A 25245-nucleotide genomic window follows, 5' to 3' on the forward strand; every position below is an offset into this window, starting at 1 on the left:
GCAGTGGCAAATTTATATAAAAACAATTATGGCACACGAGACAACTGTCTGATTCACGTCTGTCAGAATCCATTGCGGAAGCCGCGGTGATGGCACACCAGTATCACCAGTAGAACATTTACCGTTAATTCCTAATCTACAATGTTTGTTTGATTTATTTCTGTTAATGCATTCAATATATTATTATTAAAGTCTTACCATTGCCATTGTCGGAGTGGGCACGTTGTTTGCAGAGTGCACAACCTTGGCTACACTTGTGAGAAAAGTTTGTTTATTTCATTCCATTTGTGATTTTATTCATTGACTTTTGTTTGGAGTGCTCTTGTTAATCTTGAGTAAGGACACGCAACTGATTACGCATATAGAAGTAGGACTAGTCTACCTGGCCTGAGTGCAAATGTAGGCCTATAAAATGTACCTATTTGGGGATCTGATACTATTTCTGATTTTCTTAACTCACCATCACTGTGAAGCTTCTCAAAGTATGTTGTTCTTCGCATCAAACAGCAAGTTAACAAAGTCTGTTTTTACATCCATTGATAATGACAATCAGGGCCGGCCCTCCCATTAGGCGGCCACCTATGGCGGCACTTGAATTTGGGGCGGAATTTTGACAATTGGCTGCCACCCTCCGGCGCCCCTGATCGGCTACTACACCGCACGCGGCACCCCAGCCACCAGCTCATAGCGTTGCTGCAGTTCCCCTCCCCACCCCATTCCCGCTTCTCCCGAAGTTCACTCCCACTATCATTGGTAGCTATGGTGATGTGTATGTTTATATGGGATTATCCAATTGTGAAATATTAATAAAAATGAATCTGCCAATTAAATTATTGTATTTTTTTGGGGGGGGGGTTGTATATGACGAAAACAATCAGTGATTAAGGCAGTAGCATAACCTAGCCTGTTAACGTTAGCTAGCTACTACTAGTGGATATCATTTTAGCTAAAAGTAATCTATAGAGATTTGAAACTATTTGCTACCATGTCTAAGAGACAAAAACTATCAGGAAGCAAATATTTTTTTTAAACTATGAGAAAAGAGGCACAATCTCTAAACCAAAGAAATTCGTTGGTGAAATGTAACAGTGTGCAGCAATGTACATCCACCAGTGTGGAGAATGACAAGCCTACAAGGACAGGCCATTCACGGAGATCTACGCTGGTCAGGGATGGAACCAGGGACTGGAAGAATCTTTCCGCCTCCTCAGCTCGCATGAGAAGTTGCATGACCACCTAGATAGTTTCCAGAGGTAGAAGGAGCAGGAGATCAGGCTGGTGTCTTAGCAAACTCAGATGATTTGAATTCAGTAACCATGGACAGCTACCGAGAGAAAACATCACTGACTGCAATGCAGCACCACAGAAGAGGAGAGGCCAATCTGACATGCTGACCAGACCAGACACGTCGCGTGCACGAGCGTCGCAAAAAATATTTTGAAATCCATGTTATTCAATTATTGCACCCACACTGCTCGCGCACGCCAACGAGCGTCCGCGACGCAAAGGGGTAAAATAGAAGTCGTTCCTATTTCTGACGCAGATCGCGCTGAAAGTCATCTCCTCATTGGTTTATAGAAGCAGGTACCCACGTGCCATCTCCTCATTGGTTATACCCACGTGGGTGATTGAAAGAAGAACTTTATTGCCGGTTGTCGTGGTAATACAATGAAAGTTTAGATGCGATCACCATATAAGTTCAAAGATGAAAAAGCCTGGAAGGAGGAGAGATGACTAGAAATGATTCGGTTGGCCGTTTTATGTGTGGATTAATTGTCGGAGTAGAGGTCCTTGTGCATTTCAGGTAAAATAACGTTTATAATGTTTATATCCCAGGACAAATTAGCTAGCAACAGCAAGCTAGCTAAATAGGACAAATTAACGTTAGCTAGCAAGTGCAAGCTAACTAGCTAAATTGCCATACATGTTTAATGCTTTTCGACCTGTCCCCAAATTAATGTCATTGGTTCAGAGTTTGTTATGATATTTTAACCTGCGTGTCGTGATCGCGTTTGGTGTGGGGGGGCAAAATAAATGTATGCACGATAGCGCACGCGCGCAGCCGGTTTGGGTTCCGTGTAAGCGGAGACTAAATAAATAAATGCTGAAACTGATGTTGGACAATCAAATTCGATATGTAAATAAACTAAATTCGTTAAGGCTGGGTCAATGATATAAAGCTTATTTTACACTGCTCCAGCGAAATGACGCCCACTCTGCATTTATGAAAGCACTTGTTTCCAAAGCTCAAATGATCTTACTCTGTTTTACAGTTCTACAGGAATATTAAAATATATACTGTTGAAGTCAGAAGTTTACATATACTTAGGTTGGAGTCATTAAAACTCGTTTTTCAACCACTCCACACATTTCTTGCTATAGTTTTGGCAAGTCAGTTAGGACATCTACTTTGTGCATGACACAAGTAATTTTTCCAACAACTGTTTACGGACAGATTATTTCACTTATAACTCACTGTATCACAATTCCAGTGGGTCAGAAGTTTACATACACTAAGTTGACTGTGCCTTTAAACAGCTTGGAAAATTCCAGAAAATGTCATGTCTTTGGAAGCTTCTGATAGACTAATTGACATCATTTGAGTCAATTGGAGGTGTACCTGTGGATGTATTTCAAGGCCTACCTTCAAACTCAGTGCCTCTTTGCTTGACATCATGGGAAAATCAAAAGAAATCAGCTAAGACCTCAGAAAAAAAAATTGTACACCTCCACAAGTCTGGTTCATCCTTGGGAGCAATTTCCAAATGCCTGAAGGTACCACGTTCATCTGTACAAACAATAGTACGCAAGTATAAACACCATGGGACCACGCAACCGTCATGCCGCTCAGGAAGGAGACGCGTTCTGTCTACTAGAGATGAACGTACTTTGGTGCGAAAAGTGCAAATCAATCCCAGAACAGCAGCAAAGGACCTTGTGAAGATGCTGGAGGAAACAGGTAAAAGTATCTATATCCACAGTAAAACGAGTCCTATTTCGACGTAACCTGAAAGGCCACTCAGCAAGGAAGAAGCCACTGCTCCAAAACCGCTATTAAAAAGCCAGACTACGGTTTGCAACTGCACATAGGGACAAAGATCGTACTTTTTTGAGAAATGTCCTCTGGTCTGTTGAAACAAAAATAGAACTGTTTGCCCATAATGACCAACATTATGTTTGTAGGAAAAAGGGGGATGCTTGAAAGCCGAAGAACACCATCCCAACCGTGAAGCACGGGGGTGGCAGCATCATGTTGTGGGAGTGCTTTGCTGCAGGAGGGACTGGTGCACTTCACAAAATAGATGGCATCATGAGGGATATATTGAAGCAACATCTCAAGACATCAGTCAGGAAGTTAAAGCTAGGTCACAAATGGTTCTTCCAAAAGGCCAATGACCCCAAGCATACTTCCAAAGTTGTGGCAAAATGGCTTAAGGACAACAAAGTCAAGGTATTGGAGTGGCCATCACAAAGCCCTGACCTCAATCCCATAGAACATTTGTGGGCAGAACTGAAAAAGCGTGTGCGAGCAAGGAGGCCTACATACCTGACTCAGTTACACCAGCTCTGTCAGGAGAAATGGGCCAAATTGCACCCAACTTATTGTGGGAAGGTTTTGGAAGGCTACCCTAAACATTTGACCCAAGTTAAACAATTTAAAAGGCAGTGCTACCAAATACTAATTGAATGTATGTAAACTTCTGACACACTGGGGATGTGATGAAAGAAATAAAAGCTGAAATAAATACTTTTCTCTACTATTATTCTGACATTTCACATTCTTAAAATAAAGTGGTGATCCTAACTGACCTAAAACAGGGAATTTTTACTTGGATTAAATGTCAGGAATTTTGAAAAACTGAGTTTAAATGTATTTGGCTAAGGTGTATGTAAACTTCCGACTTCAACTATATGTTAAATATGTTATATAAGTGTTATTTTTTATTGTAATTGTAACAATTATGGGGTCGTGCCACGATAACAGGTGGGATATTATTATTAAGAAACTTGATTTCCTACTATAGGTAGTAGGTTGCATAGTGATAGCAACATTGTAACTCCCCGATGCAGGGGTTAAAGTAACATTCCCTTCTGCCTGGTAAGGGACCTCCTATATGTGCACGCGCACACCAAAAAATTTTATGGGCATAAACATAGAATTGCATATATAAATTGGAGCCTATTTCTTTATCTTCCAAAAAATAAGTAGTAAGCCTACCTGTTTGACAGACACAATTATCCTATTCATAGATGTCGGTATAGCCAAATACTGTCCCATGCACTGATTAAATACCTCCGTGTCTGGGAAGGGCTTGGTGTATTTTACTAAAACCTCGGCTCGAATTGAGTGAGGGTATCACATATCCCTTTTGCCCTTTTCTTTAACAAAGGGTATCTATTGTTTGCTTTATATTTGGAAATAAAATCATAAAACGTATCCAGATTATATCAAGCGTTCTATAGCCATGCTTAACTCGGTGATGCCTTATGGTAGAAACAAGCTCTAAAATGCCCGCGAAAGACGTGACTCCGATGCATACAGGGATATATTGATTCCTCTCAATGACAATCTGAAGCTAAAACTGTATCCTATAATATTCGAGACAAAAAATATATATTTGACTTTGCTATTCTGTCCCTATTAATTGAGCTTTTCTCTTTCTGAAAAGAGAAGATGTATGTTTAAACCCAGGGAGATTTAAGGGAAGCTGGGTTATTGGGTTATTCAACGGACGAGAAGCTGGGTTATTGGGTTATACAACGGACGAGTAGCCAGCAGTTGAAGTTTACAGTTTTCTGTGTCAGTACAGCCTATGTCCGGGTAGAAAGGTGCCATGCTTAGATTCATAGGGATGTCTAAGATGTAACTATTTTTGTCTCGCCTAGGGCGGCAGAACGTCCAGGGCATTGGTGATTTTATCAATGTAATCAGATTGAATATATTAGGCTATGTTATTGACATTGAACTGATTATATAGCCTACTAACCAGATGTGTTAAAAATTGTGTTTAATTTGTAGCATAGGCCTATTAAATTGGCATGCTATTATGTTCTGTTCCCCCGACTTTTAGCTGAGAAATAAATTGGCCCAAGGCCAAACCTATTGGGGGGGGGGGCAGATTTTTGCCGGCCCTGATGACAATAGTTCCCCAACATAGCCTATTTGAAAAATCTTTCCAACTCTCCCTTTCAAATACCACTGAGCATGAAAGGGGAAAAAAAGTCATGCTGTGATTTGGTGGAAACGTCATAAAATAGGCATACCTGATTACTTCTTATCCCTTGCGCTAAATAGTCTACTGCAGTGTCTGTCCGGAGCTCACTGGCGCTGGAAACTGAGGGCCCAGAATATTTTCTACAATGTTGCAAGTTTGCTAGCACAAGCTTCCCACCAGACCAAGTTAATACAATAGTTGATACAATGTTTTAAGTTTCTTGCAGACAGGCCATGCGTAGCCAATGTGATTTATAGGACATTTATCAGAATATTTTCTACCTGCGGGCTGCAATTGTTTTATTAGTTGGCTTTATGTAGGCTATTTTCACATATTGGCAATGGAAGTTACATTTAAATTTGTATAATTTTCATTTAGATAGAATTTTGATGAACCACATGACATTGATTTTGAAATATGAAGACTTTATAAATGAAACTGTTCCACTGAAATGTGCATATGAAAATCATAACTTCAGGAGCCTAACAGCAAAACCTGCAACAGGGGGAGGATGGCCGGGAACAGTTTTTTTCCCTTCTGGTTAGGCTATATTGATCTCTGGCGCCCTCTTTAGTAATTTGTGTCTTAACAAGCTCAGTAACCTACATATAGTTGATTCATTCAAACATAGACTGTGTCTATATATGGAAAAATACACGTTTTAAAATGTCGACCAATCGAACAGATGGCTCTCGGTCGACTAAGATTTTTTTGGTTGTTGTCGGGGACAGCCCTAAATATTATACAGTATTAAAGGTGCTATACAAATCAAGCTGATCATAATCACTATTCATAAATGGTTCTTACCAGTCCTGGGAGGTGGTGATCAGCAGAGCAGACACCTGGCCCAGGATGAGAAGTAGGGTGTGCAGCGTCAGGCTAGCCAGGACTGGCAGCGCCAGCAAGCTGGCTGGGGGCCGCTGGGGGTGCAGCTCTGTGCTTGGGCCCCCTTTCCCCATGACGATAGCCAGCAGCGTCACCAGGACCATGTCAAAGAACAGGAACTGCAGGTCGCCCAGGTTAGTCTTCTCCTGAATGGGGTACACAAAATAGAATCAACACGTGCTATAGGTGGGGGAGGGTAAAATAACATTCCAAAGCATTCTACAGATTCAGAAAAAGTTTGTGCCTGTTAGATACAGTTGAAGTCAGAAGTTTACATACACCTTAGCCAAATACATTTAAACTCCGTTTTTTACAATTCCTGACACTTAATACAAGTAAAAATTCCCTGTCTTAGGTCAGTTAGGATCACCACTTTATTTTAAGAATGTGAAATGTCGGAATAATAGTAGAGAATGATTGATTTCAGTTTTTATTTCTTTCATCACATCCCCAGTGGGTCAGAAGTTTACATACACTCAATTAGTATTTGGTAGCATTGCCTTTCAATTGTTGAACTTGGGTCAAACGTTTTGGGTAGCCTTCCACAAGTTCCCACAATAAGTTGGGTGAATTTTGGCCCATTCCTCCTGACAAAGCTGGTGTAAATGAGTCAGGTTTGTAGGCCTCCTTGATCGCACATGCTTTTTCAGTTCTGCCCACAAATGTTCTATGGGATTGAGGTCAGGGCTTTGTGATGGCCACTCCAATACCTTGACTTTGTTGTCCTTAAGCCATTTTGCCACAACTTTGGAAGTATGCTTGGGGTCATTGTCCATTTGGAAGACCCATTTGCGACCAAGCTTTAACTTCCTGACTAATGTCTTGAGATGTTGCTTCAATATATCCACATAATTTTCTTTCCTCAAGATGCCATTTATTTTGTGAAGTGCACCAGTTCCTCCTGCAGCAAAGCACCGCCACAACATGATGCTGCCACCCCAGTGCTTCACGGTTGGGATGGTGTTCTTCGGCTTTCAAGCCTCCCCCCTGTTCCTACAAACATAACAATGGTCATTATAGCCAAACAGTTCTATTTTTGTTTCATCAGACCAGAGGACATTTCTCCAAAAAGTACAATCTTTGTCCCCATGTGCAGTTGCAAACAGTAGTCTGGCTTTTTTATGGCGGTTTTGGAGCAGTGGCTTCTTCCTTGCTGAGCGTCCTTTCAGGTTCTGTCAATATAGGACTCGTTTTACTGTGGATATAGATACTTTTGTACCGGTTTCCTCCAGCATCTTCACAAGGTCCTTTGCTGTTGTTCTGGGATTGATGTGCACTTTTCGCACCAAAGTACGTTCATCTCTAGGAGACAGAACGCGTCTCCTTCCTGAGCGGTATGACGACTGCATGGTCCCATGGTGTTTATACTTGCGTACTATTGTTTGTACAGATGAGCGTGGTACCTTCAGGCGTTTGGAAATTGTTTCCAAGGATGAACCAGACCTGTGGAGGTCTACAATATTTTTTTCTGAGGTCTTGGCTGATTTATTTTGATTTTCCCATGATGTCAAGCAAAGAGGCACTGAGTTTGAAGGTAGGCCTTGAAATTCATCCACAGGTACACCTCCAATTGACTCAAATTATGTCAATTAGCCTATCAGAAGCTTCTAAAGCCATCACATTTTCTGGAATTTAAAGGCACAGTTTAAAGGCACAGTCAACTTAGTGTATGTAAACTTCTGACCCACCGGAATTGTGATACAGTGAATTATAAGTAAAATAATCTGTCTGTATATAATTGTTGGGAAAATGACTTGTGTCATGCACAAAGTAGATGTCCTAACCGACTTGCCAAAACTATAGTTTGTTAACAAAAAATTTGTGGAGTGGCTGAAAAACGAGTTTTAATGACTCCAACCTAAGTGTATGTAAACTTCCGACTTCAACTGTACATACAATAATTAAGTTAAACACATGCTATAGTATTTTGGCTAAAGTGATGAAACATGAGAAAGTATGCACAATGAACCCCTCCAAACTACTGCACACATTATCTGGCATATCTCCTGTCTTTCTTTCCAGGGGTAAAGAAACACTATAAGCTTGGCAGAACAACTACTGTAGAACTCACAGTGTAGAGGATGAGCACAGAGGAGAACTGGATGAGACTGTACAAGGCCATGTACTTGAAGAGACTGAATGATGTCACCAGAGAACACCGGCCCTCCCTGTGAGACAGAGGAAGAATCACCCTTGTTAAAAAGAATGACAACGGCACATATTATTTTTCCTATGACATTACAGTACTCATTACTGTTGGATGTCAGGCTACTCTTGAATAGAGTGTGGTGTCCTTACCGGATGAGTAGAGGCACACAGCTGATGTTGTCTGACTTGGAGGTGAAGGGAGAGGCCACAGATGCTTCTGCCTCTGACAGAGACACGCCTACGTCTGCGGCCCTTAGGGCTCCGCAGTCATTGGCCCCGTCTCCACACATGCCCACACGGTAGCTACACAGGGAGGGAGAGAGGGTGAATGGGTGAGAACTTAGGACTATTCCCTTTTCACACTACCGAGCTGTGCCGAAGAGAGCCAATCAATGGAAGAATCTGCCTGTCTGTCCATCTATCCTTTCATGTACCTTCATTTGCTACCGAGTTCCTTTGTGTCTTCCTCCTTTTCCCTATGCATGACTCTACCCTCCATCTCTCTCATTCTAGGCTGGTCTCTTCTTCCCTGACTGGTTTCCTCTGTTCTTTCCACCTCTGCTCCCCCTCTCTTACTTCAGTTTCTGCAGCTCTGTGACCAGCTGAGTCTTCTGTTCAGGGGCCATCCGTGCGTAGACCGTTCCCCGCATCAACACCTGATAACACAACGCACTCATAATGCATTGTCTATTCTACACAACAGCATCATACTGACCATTAAGAACCATTTCCCCAGTATGTGTTAAAACTATTCAGCTAACTGGGTGGCTGTTGAGTAGAGTGGACAATGGGAAGGTGGTCTCACCTTTGGGAGATAGTCAGGGAAGTGGTCACACAGGGCGGAGAAGGACTTTCCATTGATGGCCAGGTGATAGTTGATAACACCCTGGTACAGACCCTGAGAAAGCAAGCGGTGGTGAACTGGAGTATTACAAACAGTACCTTCCGTAATAGGGTTGGAAATTGATTATGATTTGTAAAAGTTTTTTAAAAAGTCTGTCTCAAAATAAAATTATAACATGAAAGATCAGTGGGGTGGATCCTAACTTCCACTTCCTAAAATGTTTCACTTAGTCTCCCATTGACATCAATGCATGACTTGACTTGTGGCAGTCATGAAATTTTGTCAGCCGGTGATTGTCAAGCAAATAACTGCCGGTCTCACTGTAATTTACCGTTAATTAAAATAAAAACATTTAGCATCTCCTGGCTTCCACGCATAGCCTACAAGCCACCGATGCAGACCTTTGGAACATTTACATTTTAAAAAGTCTAATAAATCTATGTAATATAGCCTACACCATCACAATAAATCCATGATTTATTTTAGACAGGTCTAAAGAAACATGATATGAAGAAAATGTAGTCTATTTCAGAAGAACAGAATAACATACTCTGAGTTGTCCTTATGTTAAGCCCTGATTTGGCTATTACATTTGGCTGTGGGCTACACTGGTTCCTTTAGCAGACAAGATTTGCTTAGAATTCTGTGGCATTATTTTATAGTACGAAGAATACAACTGAACAAAGCTGAATAAAATAGAAAGGATATTTTCTCCAAGCGATTTGAGGGAGGGCGCACGTGACTATTCTGTGTTGAGCAGTTAACAAAGAAACAGACACTCCTATATACTTAATTTAGTTATGTAAATGTAGTTGTGATACAAATATTGTTCTATATGTTATGATTTTTTAATACATTCTAAGGCTGCATGATGCGACTAATGATGATTTGACAAAAGTTGCATAAAATGCATGAGTTCTGCCTTTTGTTTTTGCGCAGGCTGTACACACTTCATCAGTCTCTCATTCACTATTTGAAAAGCACTAAATAATGCCTAGACTTTCCCGGCTGCATCCCCTTTGGGCTCCCGAGTGGCGCAGCGGTCTAAGACACTGCATCTCAGTGCTAGAGGCATCACTACAGACCCTGGTTCGATTCCAGGCTGTATCACAACCAGCCGTGATTGGGAGTCTCATAGGGTGGCGCACAATTGGCCCAGCGTCGTCCGGGTTAAGGTTTGGCCAGGGTAGGCCGTCATTCTAAATAAGAATTTGTTCTTAACTGACTTGCCTAGTTAAATAAAGGTAAAATAAAACATTTATAATTGTGTGGCAGTAATGCCCCCTAAGAAAATCCATGCCTTTTACGGCCAGTGGCCATTGTGCCCTTGGGCTGAATATAATAATTCCCATCTCCCGACTGTGCCGAAGCACCTCTAACTCACATGATTTGGTCTTTCTCACAGGCTACAAGTGAAGCCTGACACACCGGGAAGGAAACTGCGCGCGTCCTTATCCAATTCCGAGGCGCATATTGAAGATATTGGAAGAACTGTCCACATTTACTTTTTGTCAGCCAACAAGATGACAAGATGCCTAACGAACCCGCAAAGCGTTAGCCTATGTCAATCTACTATCCTCCATTGTACAAAAGTTGACCTATTCTATTCTGTGCGAGAAATAAATATACCAAACATAGTCTGGGACAGTTGTGGGATGAGATAGATCTAAAATTAATACAACCACTAGCATCAAAAAACCTGTTTTAAGCAATGAGCCTGACACAACAATTCAGAACGTTTAGCTCAAAATGTTGATAAACTATTAGGCCATTTCTTCACATTATAAGCACAGCAATGTGGACACGGCAGTAGGCTATAAGCACAAATGTTCAATTAGGTAGTGCATTTTTATGGTGAAAATAATCTTCCCCAAACTTGAAACTCACATGCTGCGTATGCATGCCAGTTAAGGCTCTACACTCGTTGTAAAGCCGATTAATGTGCTTTTTTAAGAAGTTATTTGGCCACTTTAGTTGTGATACATACCTAATCAAAACGTATAGGCCATGCAACATGAGGTGTGCGACTATGATTTGTAAAAGTAAAAAAATAAAAAAATAATTAGGCCTGTTTCTTGCCTTAAACTGGGCATATTTCACAAGTGATAATACATATATAATATACACTGCTCAAAAAAATAAAGGGAACACTAAAATAACACATCCTAGATCTGAATGAATGAAATATTCTTATTAAATACTTTTTTCTTTACATAGTTGAATGTGCTGACAACAAAATCACACACAAATGATCAATGGAAATCAAATTTATCAACCCATGGAGGTCTGGATTTGGAGTCACACTCAAAATTAAAGTGGAAAACCACACTACAGGCTGATCCAACTTTGATGTAATGTCCTTAAAACAAGTCAAAATGAGGCTCAGTAGTGTGTGTGGCCTCCACGTGCCTGTATGACCTCCCTACAACACCTGGGCATGCTCCTGATGAGGTGGCGGATGGTCTCCTGAGGGATCTCCTCCCAGACCTGGACTAAAGCATCCGCCAACTCCTGGACAGTCTGTGGTGCAACGTGGCGTTGGTGGATGGAGCGAGACATGATGTCCCAGATGTGCTCAATTGGATTCAGGTCTGGGGAACGGGCGGGCCAGTCCATAGCATCAATGCCTTCCTCTTGCAGGAACTGCTGAGGTCTAGCATTGTCTTGCATTAGGAGGAACCCAGGGCCAACCACACCAGCATATGGTCTCACAAGGGGTCTGAGGATCTCATCTCGGTACCTAATGGCAGTCAGGCTACCTCTGGCGAGCACATGGAGGGCTGTGCGGCCCCCCAAAGAAATGCCACCCCACACCATGACTGACCCACCGCCAAACCGGTCATGCTGGAGGATGTTGCAGGCAGCAGAACGTTCTCCACGGTGTCTCCAGACTCTGTCACGTCTGTCACATGTGCTCAGTGTGAACCTGCTTTCATCTGTGAAGAGCACAGGGCGCCAGTGGCGAATTTGCCAATCTTGGTGTTCACTGGCAAATGCCAAACGTCCTGCACAGTGTTGGGCTGTAAGCACAACCCCCACCTGTGGACGTCGGGCCCTCATACCACCCTCATGGAGTCTGTTTCTGACCGTTTGAGCAGACACATGCACATTTGTGGCCTGCTGGAGGTCATTTTGCAGGGCTCTGGCAGTGCTCCTCCTTGCACAAAGGCGGAGGTAGCGGTCCTGCTGCTGAGTTGTTGCCCTCCTACGGCCTCCTCCACGTCTCCTGATGTACTGGCCTGTCTCCTGGGTAGCGCCTCCATGCTCTGGACACTACGCTGACAGACACAGCAAACCTTCTTGCCACAGCTCGCATTGATGTGCCATCCTGGATGAGCTGCACTACCTGAGCCACTTGTGTGGGTTGTAGACTCCGTCTCATGCTACCACTAGAGTGAAAGCACCGCCAGCATTCAAAAGTGAGTAAAACATCAGCCAGGAAGCATAGGAACTGAGAAGTGGTCTGTGGTCACCACCTGTAGAACCACTCCTTTATTGGGGGTGTCTTGCTAATTGCCTATAATTTCCACCTGTTGTCTATTCCATTTGCACAACAGCATGTGAAATTTATTGTCAATCAGTGTTGCTTCCTAAGTGGACAGTTTGATTTCACAGAAGTGTGATTGACTTGGAGTTACATTGTGTTGTTTAAGTGTTCCCTTTATTTTTTTGAGGAGTGTATATAAGTGATAGGCTAATATTGTCACCGATCAGATTATTCTTGATTTGATCTCATCTTTACATATACTAAATAATATGTGTGTGAAATTCATTTTGATTTCAAATGGACGATTATCATGCACCTGTCTCAAAACGGGGGCAAAAAATACATGTCATCTATGCACTTAAATAGGAAATGGAGGATGCTTTCCCCGTGGTTAATTTTTATGCCAGCCAGATAGGCTATACTCCTGTGTAAAGAGAAGCAATGTGCTTAATATTAGGAAAGTTTAGAAATAAATATAGTAGGCCTAGCCTATAGAAAGCTTATGGGATCCTCCTATTTTTAATAGAGGCCATCACTCTGTTTTCTCATGCAATTGCATAGCCTATAGAAATGTTGCACAACAAGAGTTCATGGGCTCTCAATAAGTTTTTGATTACATTTGTATTGATGTCAAAGTGATTAAAGGGACAATGGAGTGCTGAGTACCAGGCAGTTAGAAAGTTTGTTAGGCTACTAATGACTATCAGAAGCTTAATTATCGTGACTCAGCGGTCACATGGAATTTGAATGTCATCATGACTCGTGACCGCTGGTGTGGCGGTAATACGGTCACCATAACAGCCCTATGAATGACCAAGTGAAAATTCGACTTAAGTGGAAGTTACGATTCACCCTAGCATGAGGTAAAGACAAACCTGAGTGTACATATCTATGGAGCTCTGTGTAGCTGTGGCCTCCGTCCCTCCTTCCCCCAGGTGGAAGCGCAGTGAGGGCATAGACTGGCCCGTCTGGGGGGTGGCGTGAACAAAAATCACCCTCTCGTTTGAGCCTACCATCCCACAGGTTCGAGCCACATTGACTGCAGTCAGAACGTTGTCACCTGTGAAGTAGGAAAGAAAATACTTAGGCTAGATGGCCTGCTGTGGGACATACTGTAATATCTTTGAGTGAGAGGATTGGACTTAAGAGTGTATGCCTTAGAATGGGTTGCTCTGGAGGGCCATAGCGTATACATGTTTTGTTCTAGCCCAGCACTAACCCTCCTGGGGGGGGGGGGGGATCCTGTACACTGCGGTCCTCTATGGCCGTGACTGATATTTCTAATAGTCAAATTATGTTTGGGTTACAAAGACAGAAAAGAGACATGCTATTCATACCAGTGACCATGACGGTACGAAGATGTGCCAATCTGAGGGTAGTGATGACCTCGGCACTCTCCGGCTTGACCAGATTCTTCATCACCAGCAGACCCAGGAACTGCATGTCTCGCTCTACCTTTCCCCTGTGGACACCAACACAGCTCCATCAACACCTACTGACGTGATAGTTCATCAGCGGAGCTATAGGCACAGGTTAAGAAGAATTCATTGAGGACTTGGGTAGTAGCTAGAAGGGACATAACCGCATTTGATGTTCTTCATAAAAATGTCTTACCGTTCAATGGTGCTCAAGTCAGTCTGCCCATGCAGAGTTTTGTAGCCGAGAGCTAGCACCCTGAAGCCGTCACTTGCGAAAGTACGCAGGGTGTTTGAGAATTGTGCAGGCACTGCAAGTCACGGTTTAAAAGAAAGACAGTATAAGTAAACAATAACCAAAAAAAGACAGGCTTAAAACACAATTACATCACAAACCAGTGCCAATGCTAATCTTACAGCAACTTATTCTTTCTGTGAAATATCTATTTCAATTCATAGCCCTCTCCACTCTGTCTCCCTCTCTCTTCCATACCGCTTTCTCTCAGGCAGAGGCTGGCCACCATCTCTGGGGCCCCTTTGATAAAGGCGAGGGACGACTGTCCCTCGGGAGCCACCGTCACCACACTCATCCGCTGGAGGGACGAGGAGAAAGGGAAACGCTGCACGAGGGCCACCGCCTCATGGATGGACTGATGGGACAGGAGAGAAGAAAAGCATGGTTAAACTCCCTGGCTTGAATCCTTCATCATAAGGCCTTCATAACGGTGTTAAAGCAATTTCACAGATGTCATGATAACTGGAGGTCAGTTTATGACAATGGCCTTAACACTCCTGACACAAACCACTATCTACTGTAGGTCAGTGTTTTCCAAACACAATCCTGTCTACCCCAAGGGGTGCACATTTAGGTTTTTTGTCCTAACACTACACAGCTGATTCAAATAATCAACTCATCAAGCTTTGATTATTTGAATCAACTGTGTAGTGATAGGGCAAAAACCAAAATGTGCACCCCTTGGAGTCCCCAGGACCGAGTTTGGGAAACGCTGATCTGGGTAAAGGGTTTCAAGTGTACCCAATGACACAAACATTGCAGAGCTCCTATGAATAATGAATTAATAATCTGAGAAGAACCCAAGAACAAAGAAAACCTTGTCAGTAGATGGGGAAGGCTAGGTAGGTCACTATTAACCTTGTGAGCCAGACTCAAAGTCTGTCACTATGGAAACAGGCCCACGAAGCCCTAGGCCTAGATAGTGCTAACTTTTTCATACCAACCCCTTTGGTGTCCACAGGTCTGGGCCAACAATTAAAGCTAAGAGCTTCTTCCACCACATTGATTGAATTCACTTATTAGATTATTTCAGCTCTGTGAACACCTCAGGGGCCATGACCACGTGGGATACTCACTACACTCTCAGATTGGAGCTGACAGGCAGGGGGTCGCATCACTGCCAGAACCCTGTGACCTCCGAACTCTGAGTCTAACGTTTTGTCATCTCCTGCAGGCTCCTCCAGCTCCTGGCAGGAAAAGTCAGTCAGTCACACAGGTGAAATACTCAGCCCCTATTGAAGAACTGACTTTGCACCTAGTACAAACACTCCATAAATATGGTTCTTGGTTTCTCAGTCTTACCCAGCCAGTGGACTCGATCATCTTGAGCTCTAGAGGGTCTCCCAGGGGTTGTCCCCCCAGCAAGGCCACAGAGTGGCAGCAGGCCATTGCAGAGAGCATGGGCCCCTGGGGCAGGAGGCGTGGGTCAGGGACCAGCTCAGAGAACCCAGCTCCACTACCCTCCATCACCCCCCACACGTCCAGTCCCTCCTCAGTCAGAGTGCCTGTCTGAATAGAGAGTAGACACACACTTCCTGCTTCAAAATAGTTCTTCACCAGGGTCATGTTCAGTAGAGCGTAACGTAGCAGAGCGTTTTGCAAAGAAAAACAATAACTCGCTCCATTTCATAATGTTTTCTCCTGTTGTGTGCTTACAGAACACGACCAAGAGACCACACACATACACACTAGGGCATACTGGTTTGGGGCCTCACCTTGTCAAAGCAAAAGAGCGAGACCTTCCCAGAGATGTTGATGCGCGGGGGGCTTATGCAGAAGACCCCTTCTCTCTTCAGACGACCCTGGGCGTAAATGGTACCGGTGGTGATAGCAGCAGGGAGGGCAGGGGGCACCACGATGGTCACAATATCCAGAGCCCGAATCACCAGCTCCCACCACGTGGTCTAGAGACACAATTACATCTTATTAAGAAATAATCCTCAGAGGGTCAAATATTTTTGTCCAGCTCCAAGATCACCACATTGTTGTTTGTTTATCTAATCAATTAGGGTGGAAATGAACTCATGGTATTAATAAGCTTGGTATGGCAAATACTTACGTTGGTTCTGCTTAGGATCACGATGCTGTATACTGTGCCACACAATGCTGAAACACAATTAAATATTGGTTCATGCTGAAATGATATGTTTACACAATACAAGGGGCTAATTGGTAATACTTTTATACTTCTCAAAACTTGTCTAGCACCCATTTAAAATAATTCAAAAGTGAGTTATTTTACGACGTGCAACTCTACTGTGTCGGGGCTTACCTACACCCCCCAGGAAAAGCAAGAACTTAATAGCGTCTTGGTAGAAGCGGAAGTTGATAGGTTGGGGGTAGAGGATGGAGCTGACCAGGTCTCCCTTGGCTGTGAAGAACCCTGAGGGACAAAAACCAACAACATTGAGTGGAGGACAAACACAGTCCTTTTATAATGTAATATGATGAGGTCTAATTATGTACATGCATAAGAATTGTATTGTGTATTTTGTATGTATATACATACAGTACCAGTCAAAAGTTTGGACACACCTACTCATTCAAGGATTTTTCTTCATTTTTACTATTTTCTACTAGAATAATATTGAAGACATCAAAACTATGAAATTACACATATGGAATCATGTAGTAACCAAAAAAGTGTTAACTGATCCCCACCCAGTCATCAAGGCAAAGGGTGGCTACTCTGCATGTGATGTTCGCACCATGAGGCATGGAAGAGGTGTGATGGTGCTTTGCTGGTGACACTGTCAGGGATTTATTTAGAATTTAAGGCACACTTAACCACTATGGCTACCACAGCATTCTGCAGCGATATGCCTTCCCATCTGGTTTGCACTTAGTGGGACTATCATTTGTTTTTCAACAGGACAATGACTCAACACACCTCCAGGCTGTGTAAGGGCTTTTTGACCAAGGAGAGTGATGGAGTGCTGCATCAGATGACCTGGCCTCCACAATCACCCAACCTCAACCCAATTGAGATGGTTTGGGATGAGTTAGAGTGAAGGAAAAGCAGCCATCAAGTGCTCAGCACATGTGGGAACTCTTTCAATACGGTTGGAAAAGCATTCCAGGATTTCTTTTAAACCTTAATTTAACTAGGCAAGTCAGTTAAGAACAAATTCTTATTTACAATGACGGCCTACCCCGGCCAAACCCATCCCTAACCCAGACGACGTTGTGCCAATTGTGCGCCGCACTATGGGACTCCAGATCGGTTGTGATGCAGCCCGGGATCGTCTGTAGTGACACATCTAGCACTGTGATGCAGTGCCTTAGACCGCTGCGCCACTCAGGATCACCACTCAGTCATCAAGGCAAAGGGTGGCTACTTTGAAGAATCCCAAATATAATATATATTTACATTTGTTTAACACTTTTTTGGTTACTACATAATGCCATATGTGTTATTTCATAGTTTTGATGTCTTCACTATTATTCTACAATATAGAAAATAGTAAAAATAAAGAAAAACCCTTGAATGAGTAGCTGTGTCCAAACTTTTGACTGGTACTGTACATACATACATACACTGTACATATGCATGATTTAACTGTCTGTTGTTTGACCTTTCATATTGGTAGTGTAAAAGTAACCGTCTCACCTGTGCTTGTGACCACGGCAATGGCCCCGCCCCTTCCTGGCCGGCCCCCTTTGGCCTGGATGCACTGCGTGCCGCAGAAGAGGGTGTGTCTGCGCTGGGCCTCAGGGCTGTAACGCCCCCCAGCAGCCGGGAGCGGGGTCTTCATCACAGGGACACTCTCACCTAGAGGTAAGGCAGGTGGCTGTTACAATGGATTCACATTGCTCACTACTAAGAGCTTCAAAAGGATCGAAAATCAGTAACTGTCAACGGAGGAGACATTCAACGAGTTGATCATTGGCAAGTTCAACTAGACATTTTGTGACGAGAGTTGAGAAAGTTTCAACTTAATGCACATTTCAGCCAGACCTCAGTGTAGTTCATGACTGAAGTAATTTTGTGATCGAGTTCTGTTTGGCCTCACCGGTTAGCATGCTCTCGTTGACCATGCACTCCCCGGCCAGCAGAGCAGCATCGCAGGGCAGCAGCAGCCCCTCCTGAGGGATCAGCACACAGTCCCCCGGGACCAGCTCCACAGAGCTCAAACTGTCCTCCTCTGAAAAACAGAGCCAGGGCATCAATCGGCTCCTACTAGAGCAGAGGATGCAGACTTTTGTTTTGGGGATTTGCGTGTATTGTTAGGTTGCACTGTTGGAGATAGGAACATAAGCATTTTGCTAAACCCACGATAACATCTGCTTAAAATGTGTACGCTGGCTGTGGAAGACAAAAATGGAGGGAAAGCTCACCCCCGGAGCTTCTGCGCACGGTAACATTGGTTATCTGCTGAGCCATGCTACGGATCGTGTTGCTTTGCTGTGGAACCACAGAATCGACAATTCAGTGGTGAACATGTAGACAGCTAAATGATAGTCTGCCCTATAACAGGTAATAGGAAAATATGAATATAAAAAGGAGTGTATCCATAATGTAGCACCCACGATAACAGAACCATAACAATCTCAAAAATACCTATTTGTACATTTATCTGAAAGCTTTCATGGGAGCACAGAAGACATGGGAGGAGCCTCCTGGTGTCACTCACCTTGCGGATCTCGTAGAGAGACACACATATGGAGATAAGGGAGATGATGACGATGCAAGCAGCATAGTAGTAGTAACTATCTGTCAGCCACAAAGCAATGCTGAACACCTGGAACACGTAGAATGGGTTGAGCACCTGCAGAGATGGAGGGAGGGAGAATAACGGGATGGATGGATAAAGAGAGAGAGGGGTTGAGAGTGAGCAGGCCTTAAACCTGTATTATTGTATGTAACTGTTGGTAGATGAAAGTTTACGTGGAACAATGAGACCTTAAGCCTAAGTTTCATGATTCGGCTTTTGTGAATGTATATTTCCCTTATGAATATAAACAAGTGCACCACTGCAAATGGTCAGTAAATCTAGTCCTGTACATGTAAATCAATGAGAAAACGTAAATCGTTGTTCATGCCAATCACCTCCTCAATCAGTAGTCGCATGAAGGACTTCACAGGCACATCGATGAGATTGGTCCCGTAGACCTTCCTCCTGAAAGATTAAGAGAACTGGAGTCAGACACTGGATGAGGCAGCAGGGGGGGGGGGTGAAGTGTGTGGAAATTAAAGTATGTTTGACGTAAGTGTTTGAGGTAAGCCTTCAAAAAGAACTAGGTCCGAGAGAGGACCCTTGAGGAAAGGGTGTGATCCCATCATGTGGAGCAGTGTACCTGGTGTTCTGCTCCAGACGACTCAGGCCCTCCCGGAAACGATAAATGTCGGCACATGTCCAGTCCTCATTGAGGACACTGTGGAGGAAGAGGCAACATCAACATTTTATGTTGTTATATATACAGTGGGGAGAACAAGTATTTGATACACTGCCGATTTTGCAGGTTTTCCTACTTACAAAGCATGTAGAGGTCTGTAGTTTTTATCATAGGTACACTTCAACTGTGAGAGACGGAATCTAAAACAAACATCCAGAAAATCACATTGTATGATTTTTAAGTAATTAATTTGCATTTTATTGCATGACGTAAGTATTTGATCACCTACCAACCAGTAAGAATTCCGGCTCTCACAGACCTGTTAGTTTTTCTTTAAGAAGCCCTCCTGTTCTCCACTCATTACCTGTATTAACTGCACCTGTTTGAACTCGTTACCTGTATAAAAGACACCTGTCCAAACACTCAATCAAACAGACTCCAACCTCTCCACAATGGCCAAGACCAGAGAGCTGTGTAAGGACATCAGGGATAAAATGGTAGACCTGCACAAGGCTGGGATGGGCTACAGGACAATAGGCAAGCAGCTTGGTGAGAAGGCAACAACTGTTGGCGCAATTATTAGAAAATGGAAGAAGTTCAAGATGACGGTCAATCACCCTCGGTCTGGGGCTCCATGCAAGATCTCACCTCGTGGGGCATCAATGATCATGAGGAAGGTGAGGGATCAGCCCAGAACTACACGGCAGGACCTGGTCAATGACCTGAAGAGAGCTGGGACCACAGTCTCAAAGAAAACCATTAGTAACACACTACGCCGCCATGGATTAAAATCCTGCAGTGCACGCAAGGTCCCCCTGCTCAAGCCAGCGCATATCCAGGCCCATCTGAAGTTTGCCAAGGACCATCTGGATGATCCAGAGGAGGAATGGGAGAAGGTCATGTGGTCTGATGAGACAAAAATAGAGCTTTTTGGTCTAAACTCCACTCGCTATGTTTGGAGGAAGAAGAAGGATGAGTACAACCCCAAGAACACCATCCCAACCGTGAAGCATGGAGGTGGAAACATCATTCTTTGGGGATGCTTTTCTGCAAAGGGGACAGGACGACTGCACCGTATTGAGGGGAGGATGGATGGGGCCATGTATCGCGAGATCTTGGCCAACCACCTCCTTCCCTCAGTAAGAGCATTGAAGATGGGTCGTGGCTGGGTCTTCCAGCATGACAACGACCCGAAACACACAGCCAGGGCAACTAAGGAGTGGCTCCGTAAGAAGCATCTCAAGGTCCTGGAGTGGCCTAGCCAGTCTCCAGACCTGAACCCAATAGAAAATCTTTGGAGGGAGCTGAAAGTCCGTATTGCCCAGCAACAGCCCCAAAACCTGAAGGATCTGGAGAAGGTCTGTATGGAGGAGTGGGCCAAAATCCCTGCTGCAGTGTGTGCAAACCTAGTCAAGAACTACAGGAAACATATGATCTCTGTAATTGCAAACAAAGGTTTCTGTACCAAATATTAAGTTCTGCTTTTCTGATGTATCAAATACTTATGTCATGCAATAAAATGCAAATTAATTACTTAAAAATCATACAATGTGATTTTCTGTATTTTTGTTTTAGATTCCGTCTCTCACAGTTGAAGTGTACCTATGATAAAAATTACAGACCTCTACATGCTTTGTAAGTAGGAAAACCTGCAAAATCGGCAGTGTATCAAATACTTGTTCTCCCCACTGTATATAAAAATGCCACTGACTCCAGTCCAACCCAATAGCCCACACCTGTTTACACCTCCATACAGTACCTAACACGACAGAAGGCTCCCTTCCTGGCCATCCATACGTAGCGCAGCCCCTCAAACAGGTAGTAATGCAGCAGCGGTACCTGAAAAGCATTCAGGATGCATAAAAGCTACAGACTTCTCTAGCTGCACCTTCAATACAATTTAATTCAATTCAACTTTGTTCATACAATTTTACTACCCCTTCCTTACCTCCTCTTTGTGTAGCTGGACAGTATCTCTCCAGTCTGAACTGTCCTCCGCCTCACTCCCTGCCGGCTCCAAACTACCGAGAGCACAAGGAGAAACACTACATCAGAAGTCAGGACGACCAACATGAGTTGTTACAGAGCAACAGATTCAACTACATACAGGAGTCATTGTACAGGAGTCAGTGCATTCCAGCTGACCAATATCCAAACACTGAACATTTGAAAATGAGAGCATTTTTTTTATGGTAGCACTGACAGAGCAATTCTATTATGGCTAATAATATGGAAAATCTTTAATGTCAACATACAACAGATGGTCTGATGATAAAGACGTGTATCTAACCTGCCCTCCTCCAGCTCTTCTGTGAGGACCTCCACGACATACTGCTGTCCGAAACTGTCCTGAGAGAAGATCAAGAATAAAACCATTAACCCAAGTGCTGCTTCCTAAACTACCAAAAAACACTGAATCATGACAATGACATTACCCTCAGAAGCAGAATATCGGCGAAGGCCAGGGGACAGGAGTTGCAGCGAGCAAGGACTCCTAGACGAGGGCGCCAGCGAAACAGCACCAGCAACAGACCCAGGGACAACACGGACCCAATGTGACACAGCCAGACACGCCAGCGCACCCATCTGAACCCCTGGACATCCTGACACACAGACAGAGAGAGCAATCAGAGTAGATGTCATTCATTCAAAAGCAGTACATTGATTTCCAGGTGTCATTTTGCATTGCAGACAAGTTGATATGGAACCAATTGTTCAGCTTTCAGCACCAATTTAAATAATAGTCCTCTTTATTGGTGTGGGTTATACTAGTAGCTTTATGCTAAACAGGGAGCAAAGAATTTAAGTAGTCAGTTAACTGATGTTTAATTGATGAGCTAAAGGCTCCTACCATGTGTGTTTCGGGTTTGCGGTGGGGTTCTCTCCTAGGACTAGGGGAGCAGAACCCTCCCGGTGGCTCCTTCTCCGGACTACCTGTGGAACAGGCTTGAGGTTAGTCAACAGACACAGTCAACACAGTGACTGCAAACACAACATAACACTGCATGTACACACCCATTATGTTAACATTAACAGGGCACACATAAGCTGTAAAAGTCACCAATGTCACACACAGCTCACATGAAAGAAAGGCAAATGTATTACACTAGCAGTATGAATGAATGAACCAATTGGGAATCAGTGTAGGGGGTCCATTCCATTTTTCATTCAATCAACTCAAGTAAGTGAATGTAAACTAAATTAATTAATAGAACAATTCTTATATATCGGTGTAATCCTTCATTTACACATGAATTGACATGGGTGGGCATATGATTGATGTGGCATAGATACTGAAACAAATAAGAAGGTGTTGTTCCATGCCTAGTTTCAAATGCAGTAGGGTTTATCTATTTGGTTCTACAAGTTAACAAACTCTCATAAATTTTTCAAGATAAAGCTTTTGTAATAAAACAAGGAAGACCAAGGGGTTACAATACTTATTCAGGTTATAGATCATTAGACATTTTGGGGGGGCAAATATTCGTTTAATAAACTATACAGTTACAGTAGATAGCCTATAATTAGTTAAAACTATCCAACTGCATGCCTGCACAATGTTAGGGTCTATCCATAGCGAAAATAGGATATTTTATAAGCCAACACTAGCCTAGATATTATCATTACCAGTTTATACCAGAAAAAGTCATCTGACAACAGATATATTATTCCCTTGGAAAGACAACCCCTCTCCCCTCAGCAGCCACGACCGGTAAACGATGAAAAAGAGCCCCTTCTGAATAGATCACCATAAGTGCGGTCGAGGTGAGGGTAAAACTAATTTCATCGACTCGAATAGCCTATCGAAATAAATAATACATTAACAGAAATGTTGGCAATGTTGAAGCTGTTTTGGCTTCCGGGTATACACGTATCAGTAACCTGTTTTAGGTACGATGTAAATATCATCACAGATGTTGGCTTTCTATTTATTTGAAATATCAACGAAAGTAGTACTTACCTTATTTATCTGGTCATAATTATATCCGAAACTGTGATTAGAGTGGTTGGCAATGCTATTTTTGCGTCGCGTGTCAAAAGCGCACCTGTGTTTACCTGTCTACGTAGCAATGCTCCGATACGCATGTCTGTCCAGTTTCGCTGTCGAGTTCCGCTAACATTCATTATGGCCTACACACTAATAATAACATGTAGGCCTACGCATGCTGTATTTCCCTCGTTCATTTGAAATACAAACCAAAGAATGTTGAACGTTTTCCTAGTCTAATCTAAATTGTACCACGGTAAAGTCTACACTTGTTGTAATAGGCGCATGTGACAAATACAGTTTGATTTGATTTGTAATACTGGCACACAGTAGTGGCTTCAACTTCTGAGGTCCTATCAGGTGCTAAACACATGGGTATTAGCCTGTCTGGGAAAGTATTGAATTAATTGTCATCTGATTGATTCCTTTGAGAAAGATTTATGGAATGATATTGCATTATTAGGCTACATTGCTTTTATATAGAAACAAAGTCACTATGAGTGGGCTAACATACATTTGTCATCAAATTAATACTGACAATATCTGGAATTGCCTTTACAATGACCACTTTGTTTCCATACACACCACTTTTGGCTAGCTCCCAAACTTGTTTAGAGGGAACCTGAAAGGAGCATACCACCTTGCATCCCACTGCTGGCTTGCTTTGGAAGCTAAACAGGGTTGGTCCTGGTTAGTCCCTGGATGGGAGACCAGATGCTGCTGGAAGTGGTGTTGGAAGGCCAGTAGAAGGCACTCTTTCCTCTTGTCTAAAAAAAAATATCCCAGGGCAGTGATTGGGGACATTGCCCTGTGTAGGGTGCTGTCTTTCGGATGGGATGTTAAACAGGTGTCCTGACTCTTTGCGGTCACTGAACGATCCCATGGCACTTATCTTAAGAGTAGTGGTGTTAACCCCAGTGTCCTGGCTAAATTCCCAATCTGGCCCTCATAAGGTCACCTAATCATCCCCAGTTTACAATTGGCTCATTCATTCCCTGTAACTATTCCCCAGGTTGTTGCTGGAATGTGTTCTCAGTCAACTAAAATAAAAAGGGCTGTGGTGGTGCTCTTAGAGCTGATGTTTTTGTTGGTACATAAACCACAGCGTAGTAGTATTTTCTTAGAAAACTACATGCCTTCAAGGATTTTACAGAGCGGAAACTGCAACTCAACGGGCTGACCGACATAAAGCAATAGGTCTCTTGGTGCCAGTGTAGGCTAATGTAGTAATATTAGTTTCATTCAAAACATATGAAGCCCACACCAGTCCCTATAAAGTAGAGTTCTCCTGGCTTCAAGTAACTATTCAATTGACATAGCACAAGAATCCTAAACATCTGGATCATGCTGCCTACAGTAGTTTCAGGGCTAACGCAAAGAGGAACTAGGCTATTCTGTTAAGTTTATTATAGTGTGTGTCATCTAGGTCAATGTTAAAATAATCCTGTTCCTCCACACCATTGAGTGAACCAATTAAAAGTTTGATATTTCGTTTTTATATTTTATCTTACCATTGCTCATCTTTTCTTGAATAAAATGTTCACACTAAGTAGCTCATAATGAATGCCCCTAAGTTCCACTTCTTCAGTAAAACCTAATATGTTCATTTCCAGTTGAAGACACAGGAAAT

General features: G+C 43.1%; 1 protein-coding gene across 4 annotated transcripts in view; it reads right to left on the reverse strand.

Moving 5' to 3' along the window:
- Positions 1 to 25245, reverse strand: part of atp13a2 (ATPase cation transporting 13A2) — a 45957-nt gene that overhangs the window by 14755 nt on the left and 5957 nt on the right. The window contains exons 1-26 of one of the 4 annotated variants that reach the window (XM_071348279.1): positions 23589 to 23733; positions 22479 to 22561; positions 22063 to 22230; positions 21918 to 21976; positions 21576 to 21648; positions 21387 to 21466; positions 19589 to 19666; positions 19341 to 19410; positions 18925 to 19059; positions 18629 to 18695; positions 18304 to 18435; positions 17901 to 18062; positions 16563 to 16673; positions 16350 to 16396; positions 16006 to 16194; positions 15593 to 15799; positions 15367 to 15477; positions 14489 to 14645; positions 14195 to 14306; positions 13918 to 14042; positions 13456 to 13640; positions 9055 to 9147; positions 8826 to 8905; positions 8400 to 8552; positions 8173 to 8269; positions 6024 to 6247 (exon numbers count right to left, since the gene is read on the reverse strand). In XM_071348279.1, coding sequence (XP_071204380.1) covers positions 6024 to 6247; positions 8173 to 8269; positions 8400 to 8552; positions 8826 to 8905; positions 9055 to 9147; positions 13456 to 13640; positions 13918 to 14042; positions 14195 to 14306; positions 14489 to 14645; positions 15367 to 15477; positions 15593 to 15799; positions 16006 to 16194; positions 16350 to 16396; positions 16563 to 16673; positions 17901 to 18062; positions 18304 to 18435; positions 18629 to 18695; positions 18925 to 19059; positions 19341 to 19410; positions 19589 to 19666; positions 21387 to 21466; positions 21576 to 21648; positions 21918 to 21976; positions 22063 to 22230; positions 22479 to 22481 — 2918 coding nt within the window. In that variant the 5' untranslated portion in view covers positions 22482 to 22561; positions 23589 to 23733. Of the gene's footprint in view, positions 1 to 6023; positions 6248 to 8172; positions 8270 to 8399; positions 8553 to 8825; positions 8906 to 9054; positions 9148 to 13455; positions 13641 to 13917; positions 14043 to 14194; positions 14307 to 14488; positions 14646 to 15366; positions 15478 to 15592; positions 15800 to 16005; positions 16195 to 16349; positions 16397 to 16562; positions 16674 to 17900; positions 18063 to 18303; positions 18436 to 18628; positions 18696 to 18924; positions 19060 to 19340; positions 19411 to 19588; positions 19667 to 21386; positions 21467 to 21575; positions 21649 to 21917; positions 21977 to 22062; positions 22231 to 22478; positions 22562 to 23588; positions 23734 to 25245 lie in introns of those variants that run through there. The other 3 variants (XM_071348281.1, XM_071348280.1, XM_071348278.1) reach the window with 3 other exon arrangements.

The sequence above is a fragment of the Salvelinus alpinus genome, chromosome 17 (assembly GCF_045679555.1).
Source record: "Salvelinus alpinus chromosome 17, SLU_Salpinus.1, whole genome shotgun sequence".
Taxonomy (NCBI): Eukaryota; Metazoa; Chordata; class Actinopteri; order Salmoniformes; family Salmonidae; genus Salvelinus; species Salvelinus alpinus.